This window comes from Silene latifolia, chromosome Y (assembly GCF_048544455.1).
Source record: "Silene latifolia isolate original U9 population chromosome Y, ASM4854445v1, whole genome shotgun sequence".
Lineage (NCBI taxonomy): Eukaryota > Viridiplantae > Streptophyta > Magnoliopsida > Caryophyllales > Caryophyllaceae > Silene > Silene latifolia.
The window spans coordinates 115,511,876-115,519,375 of record NC_133538.1 but is presented as its reverse complement, the minus strand read 5'-3'; the positions used below and the strand labels follow the sequence as shown (position 1 = coordinate 115,519,375).

Sequence of the window (7,500 nt, the reverse complement as noted above, 5' to 3'; positions counted from 1 at the left end):
TTTGGTTTGGGGAGATTTGATGCGTGTCTTTTATATAAGGTTTTCACCTCATTTTTACACGCATTTCTGTGCTTTTTATGTAGTATCTGGCTACAAATACCCCCGAATATTCTACTTTGGTCCGTTATTTGTAATTTGCAGGAATTGGCCGAAGAGGAGCTAAATCGAGCCTTAATTGTCCCAATTGTATGCATTCATGGAAAATAAGGAGCCGGAGCTTGGAAATCTAACACTTGGAAGACGCGTGAGCTGAGTTCGGGAAGCAATTCAAGTCCTAACGTGCCTATATAGCTTGATCGAGTGGTTCACTATTCGATCGAATGCTTTATGAACTCAAGACCGGTCGATCGACCAGTTTATGGAGCCAATCGAGGAGTTTATGCAAGGGGTGCTCGATCGAATGGTTTATAACCACTCGATCGAGTGGTTTGGTGATGATTTGCTCGATCGAGTAGATTACTTCTACTCGATCGAATGGTTTCTTGTGTTTTAGTCAAATTCCGCCTAAATTATTTATGGGCTTTTGTAATTAGTCCATAGATTAGGTTTGAGAACGGATTTTAGTATAAGACTGAGGGGGAACTACGTGACTTCTCTTTTCTGCTCTCACGTTGGTTTTTACTCTAGTTCTTGTTACTGTTCTTTGGTTTTTGGATTTTGCCCTTCTTTTACTCTTTACTACTCGGATTTGGAACGCGATTGGTATTATCATTCTACTTTTATTCCTAATTTTATTCATTGCTTTAATCCCTTCTTCCCTTTAATTGTTATCATAGTTGTTTTATTGGAATCCTTTTTAGTTTTATCACCATGTCTAGTTTTAATTTTCAATTCGTCATTATCGATAATTCATTGGTTATGAGTAGCTAATTGTCCTATGCTAAGACTATAGGGGATCCGTAATATGAAGGGAGAGTAATCGATTTATTAGGTTAATCTTTAATCTTGTCTTTGTTGTTTAAATGCTACAATTAATTGTAATTGCCTAATTGAGTCGACGCAGTTAGACCTTTAATTCTTAGTGATCCTTGACCTGGACCGAAAGGTTGGGAAAGGTAGACTAGTAGCGAACAATAGAGTATTGCAGTGAGGGCGAAAGTTAAGCTGTTTACACTTTAGGGTGAATTAAGGACCGAAAGGTGACGTTCGCTACCCCTTAGACCGCATTTGCATTGACTTGGGACCTAGATTACTCGACCGGATGATTATGGTGAACCGTTTGTCTTAGCTATTCTTCTCTATCTGTTATTTCCTTCCTTTTATTTCTCTTCTCCTTGCTCTCTTTAGTTTAGAAATCACATTTTATAAACCCCCAATTTGGTTACTTGACGAACTTAGATTTAGCTGACATTTTCCTACCTCTCTGTGGATTCGACCCGACTTCCCTAGCTATATTAGTTAGAGCCAGTTGGTTATTTTTGACAGGTACGCGATAGCCGTGTCAATATACTACAATTAAGTTGCTAAATATATACTTCGTAATACCAAGCAACTAAAGTAAAACACATACAAAAACACTATTGATACGTGCATTTTGTATAGTCTTTCTAGCCTATTTTAGCACGTATTTCTATGTACTTTCGTACTGTTTATATTGCATTTTGCCCCGAATTGGCTACTTTGGATCATTTTGTCCGTTTTGTAGGAATGAACGTGGAAGTAGTAGAATCGTACCATTTTCGTCCCTTTTTGCATGCATTTTGAGGAGACGGGATTGTTCAGAGTGAGATCTTGCATTGGGATGCGTGAAGGAATGGTCTACGGAGCAGTCGGTCACGAGTTTGATCTGTTTTGGAGGAAGAACACTCGATCGAGCTGTTTTATTGGTCGATCGAGTGGTTTCTATGGCTGAGTTGGTCGATCGAGTGCTTTGTCTTACTCGATCGATAGAGCTGGAATTAGGAGTTACTCGATCGAGTAACAATTTTGGTCGATGGAGTAGATATTTTGGAGAAGTACTCGATCGAGTTGTTTCAGACTACTCGATCAAGTGGTTTTGGCTGTCATGGGCTTTAATTAGTCCGTGAACGTGTTTTAGCTTATGGACTTAGTATTTTTTTCTATTTAAATGTATAATAACTAGGTCATTAGCATTCAGTTTTTATCTTATCATTTTATCTTTCACAGTAAAGACTGCGTTGCTTTCTCTCTTTCACTGTAACTTTTGCTTTCGGATTTTCTCGCTCGGATGTGTTTGTTCTTTACGCTAGATTCTTGCGATTGTAATCTCTTTCTCTCTTTTTAATATTAATCTCTGTTTTATTCATCTTAATTACTTGTTTTATTCCTTTAATTTTCTGCCCTAATTACTTTTATGCAATTTCATTATTATTTCATCATGCTTAATGTTAGTTTATTCTTTGTTATTAGTTTTGACAATATTAATAGCATGAGTAGCTAATCTGTTTCATGTTGGGATTAGGCGATCTACGGTAGAAATGTGATGATATAGTAAATAGGTTAGATGAATTAATTGTGAGACTCTGTCCCCATAGCAATATAACTGTATTTACCGACTTAGTTGAGTGCACGCTTCTGAGTCACCCTTTTAATCCGGTTAAATTTAATCCTGGATCGGAAGGTTGGACTAAATAGGCCTGCTATGAACAGTAGACTACCCTGACGAGGACGGAAGTTAAGTTAGTGGTAATTTAGGATAGAAAGTGGACCAGAAGGACCTTTCCATATCCGTCTCGCAGTAATTTATCTAAGTTGTTTACAGTTGAGTCACTGGACTACCGTAGTGAACCGAAATCCTGACATGTCTCATCTCTATTGATAGTTTATTCTCATTTTCTGTCTTTATTGCTCTCTCCTTGCTTCTCTTCCTTTAAATCTTTTAGTTAGGCAACCAATTACAAACCCCCCATTTGTGACCAAATAGTCGGACTCTTACAGATATCTTGCCTCCCTGAGGAGATCGACCTGACTTTCCTAGCTATATAGTTAGTTTAGTTAGTTATTTTTTATAGGTATACGACAGCCCTGACAAATTTTGGCGTCGTTACCGGGGAGGGTATTGCATCCTTTTGAGTCTTCATCTGCATCTGTTTTGCATTCATGTTTCTATTTTTCAGCTTGCATTTGTATTTATTTCATTAAAATTCAAAAAAAAAACCAAAAAAATTAGAAAAATTTCAAAAATTCAAAAAATATTCACGTTTATTTTTGCATATAGGTTGAGTCAGATCGGTTGATTTCCGTGATGAAATTGCACTATAACTTGTCATTTTACTTGAGCCTTGCACTTCTATTGATAGTTATTAGTTTTGTCATACGCATAGTCTACGAGTTTTTGTTCAAATATAGCTGACTGTTTAGATTTGACCTGATAAATTGGCAACCTACTTTACAATTTCTGAGATTTAGATCCCACAACTGGTGACATTCATGACCAGTTCATTAGAAATTAAGAGTAGTACTCCTTGCATAGCATGTTCATCATTTTTGCACTTTTATGACATTCGATTTCTTGTCAAATGCACACATTCGGGTTTGTGGTCGGTGTCACATGCAGGGAGGTGCTTGCAAATTTTCCCCTTTCTTTATATTTTTCACCCATTTTGCTCCACTTAAGCCAAAACTTGCCTTTTTGACCCATTAGCTACATCCCAAACTGAGCCTGCCTAGTTAAGCTAGTTTAGTTGTCTTATGTGGTACACTTTTCCGTCAGCAGTTTGGCCTGTATCATTTGATAGGAGTTGGTGAAAATAAAGGAAGGAGAAAAAGAAAAAAAGAATTGAAAAAAAAAAATAAAAAACGTGAAGAAAAAGCAAAAAAAAAAAAGGAAAGAAAAATGAAAAAATGTCGGAAAAGAAAAAAAAGAGTTGAAAAATATTTGATTTGTATCAGTTGATTCATTTAGACGGTATTAAAAAAAGGAAGTTTGTGACCGTCTAACTCCTCCGTTTTTATTCCATATTTTTGAGGAGATGGTGTATGTGATTAGTGAGTTGCGTGCCAAATGAAGGGCACTTGTACTTTATTTTTCAGTCAGTTGAGATTCGGACGGTCTTATATGGTCCTGTTTAGGAACTAGCTTGGCGCTTTTACCTCCACATTACCATAACTTGTTTTGCCTTTTCTCACCTGAACCTCACTATTCCCATATCATTTGTAAGCTCTCGGCTGTGATGGACATTATTGGTTGGAGTGTGTGCATTAGTACTTGAATTGTCTTTCTTTTTTGTTGCATGCATGCTATGTAGGTCGCAGTTAGGTGAGTGACTGTTTCTCTTTCTCTCTTTCACATATTTTATTCACCCTTTGCTTCATGAGAGAAGAGTGACCACGTGAGAGTCCGATTTTGTTGGTCTTACAAGGTCGATAGGTCGGCTATATTTCTAAACAATTTATAACTCGTTTGCGTATCGACTGCTTAGATGTAACTGTTAATTTTTGTTGTATTAAACTGGTTCAAGTAGACAAGTTAAGCTAGCTCTGAGTTTTCATTTCCGTTACATTAGTTGCATTTTAGTTTACTCGAGGACGAGTAAAGGTTTGGTTTGGGGAGATTTGATACGTGCATTTTGTATAGTCTTTCTAGCCTATTTTAGCACGTATTTCTATGTACTTTCGTACTGTTTATATTGCATTTTGCCCCGAATTGGCTACTTTGGTTCGTTTTGTCCGTTTTGTAGGAATGAACGTGGAAGTAGTAGAATCGTACCATTTTCGTCCCTTTTTGCATGCATTTTGAGGAGACGGGATTGTTCAGAGTGAGATCTTGCATTGGGATGCGTGAAGGAATGGTCTACTGAGCAAATCGGTCACGAGTTTGAGTATTTTGGGGAAGAACACTCGATCGAGCTGTTTTATTGGTCGATCGAGTGGTTTCTATGGCTGAGTTGGTCGATCGAGTGCTTTGTCTTACTCGATCGATAGAGCTGGAATTAGGAGTTACTCGATCGAGTAACAATTTTGGTCGATGGAGTAGATATTTTGGAGAAGTACTCGATCGAGTTGTTTCAGACTACTCGATCGAGTGGTTTTGGCTGTCATGGGCTTTAATTAGTCCGTGAACGTGTTTTAGCTTATGGACTTAGTATTTTTTTCTATTTAAACGCATAATAACTAGGTCATTAGCATTCAGATTTTATCTTATCATTTTATCTTTCACAGTAAAGACTGCGTTGCTTTCTCTCTTTCACTGTAACTTTTGCTTTCGGATTTTCTCGCTCGGATGTATTTGTTCTTTACGCTGGATTCTTCCGATTGTAATCTCTTTCTCTCTTTTTAATATTAATCTCTCTTTTATTCATCTTAATTACTTGTTTTGTCCCTTTAATTTTCTGCCCTAATTACTTGTATGCAATTTTATTATTATTTCATCATGCTTAATGTTAGTTTATTCTTTGTTATTAGTTTTGATAATATTAATAGCATGAGTAGCTAATCTGTTTCATGTTGGGATTAGGGGATCTACAGTAGAAATGTGACGATATAGTAAATAGGTTAGATGAATTAATTGTGAGACTCTGTCCCCATAGCAATATAACTGTATTTACCGACTTAGTTGAGTGCACGCTTCTGAGTCACCCTTTTAATCTGGTTAAATTTAATCCTGGATCGGAAGATTGGACTAAATAGGCCTGCTATGAACAGTAGACTACCCTGGCGAGGACGAAAGTTAAGTTAGTGATAATTTAGGATAGAAAGTGGACCGGAAGGACCTTTCCGTATCCGTCTCGCAGTAATTTATCTAAGTTGTTTACAGTTGAGTCACTGGACTACCGTAGTGAACCGAAATCTTGACATGTACCCTCTCTATTGATAGTTTATTCTCATTTTCTGTCTTTATTGCTCTCTCCTTGCTTCTCTTCCTATAAATCTTTTAGTTAGGAAACCAATTACAAACCCCCCATTTGTGACCAAATAGTCGGACTCTTACAGATATCTTGCTTCCTTGAGGAGATCGACCTGACTTCCCTAGCTATATCGTTAGTTTAGTTAGTTATTTTTGATAGGTATACGACAGCCCTGTCAACTATACAACTATCCTACGAAACAAAACTTAAACTTATATAACCAAACAAATAATATTACTAATCAGAATAATGATATAGTACAATTAAATTGGTAATTTTAATTTTAATTTTATAAATTCTTGAAGCAAGGTAAAACATTAACACAAAAACATATATACTCCGTACAAAAACACTTGTATTCTTACATAACCAAACAAACGACAAATATGATTAATCAAAATAATATTTTAACACAAATAAATTGAGATATAACATCTTACATATTCGTCAAGAAAGTTGTATCGTACGTCACAGCGTCGTCGTACGCTTTAAACATAGCTCGACAGCGTGAATCACACTAAAAAAAACATTCATTGGAGCCCCAAAATCGTCGAGCTCAATTGCATAGTAATAATTAGGATCCTCCTCTTTCATCTTCTCAAAATATGCCTTCAATTCTTCAGCATCGCCATCTATAAGACCACGTCTTCGTTCTTGATTGACGGCGTTTCGACTATCACTAAACTTAAAGCCAAGGTTCTCATGACCCCCCCACCCCTCCAAGACCAACGACTTGTAATTATTTAATATTGAAATACCAGCAGCATCATTGATCATCATCCTCTTTTTGAAGTAGTCATTTATATGTCTAAACCCAACAAAAAATCGCCTTTTCTTAGGATCCATCTCATGGTTGTGCTCTAAATGGCATTTCATTATCTTCACTACGTCTTCATCGTCGAAATAACGAGACTCAATGTAAACCTGGCAGGCATCCTTGGTTTTAGCAGCATGACCACAACAAAGCCTTAATCTTTCATACATATGATACCGTGGTTCATTCTTAAAGGAACCTTTTCTTTAAACACCGTCTTCCCTATACTTGTCAAAGAGTTTATTACTATGAATGTACCATGAAAACCCCTTCTTATATGAGTGTGAGTGGGTGACAGCTGCGAGTTCTTCATATGACTTGTAAGCCAAACCTACATCAGGTTCAACAATGTTATCGTTCTCAGCAGCAGTAACGACGGTGTCCTCATCATCCACTGGACCGTCGCTATACAACTGGACATATTCTCTGATTAAATTACCATTGCCATTATCTTCTGTTTCACCATTGCCATTAGTTTCTGCTGCTCGTGAACATTCGGCTTCTTCATACACGTTATTGAGATCAAAATCGATCGCCATTTTATCGGATGTTGAACGAGTATAAAAAAAAACTTTCAAAATTTTTAATTTTACAATATTAATCACTCTATATTTTTTTTTGAGTATAAGTTACTGTATTTAATTTCAGAGTTGTTTAAGTAATGAAAATAATAAGAGTGATAAAGTGTTAATTATAAAGATTAGATTAAAATAAATGTTGTTAATTATGGAGATTAGATTAAAATAAGTGTTAATTAATATTGGGGTTATTCCCAATACTACTCCCGCTAAATCCCTCCCATATTTCCCTCCAACTTTCCATCCAAACAAAAAAAGAATCTTTAACTTACTTTTACACGTGGCGCGCTGACTGGCCCGT

At 36.5% G+C, this 7,500-nt stretch overlaps 1 protein-coding gene across 1 annotated transcript; it reads right to left on the bottom strand.

The window, feature by feature from the left end:
* Nucleotides 1–6,275: 6,275 nt before the first annotated feature.
* LOC141628773 (protein FAR-RED IMPAIRED RESPONSE 1-like) lies at nt 6,276–6,791 on the bottom strand. Its single transcript, XM_074441866.1, has one exon. The coding sequence runs from the start codon at nt 6,789–6,791 to the stop codon at nt 6,276–6,278; it is 516 nt and encodes a 171-aa protein (XP_074297967.1).
* Between the last annotated feature and the right edge of the window lie 709 nt (nt 6,792–7,500).

What these genes read in the sequence shown, in the direction of transcription:
- LOC141628773 (XM_074441866.1), bottom strand. Translation starts at nt 6,791, where the DNA reads ATGTATGAAAGATTAAGGCTTTGTTGTGGTCATGCTGCTAAAACCAAG.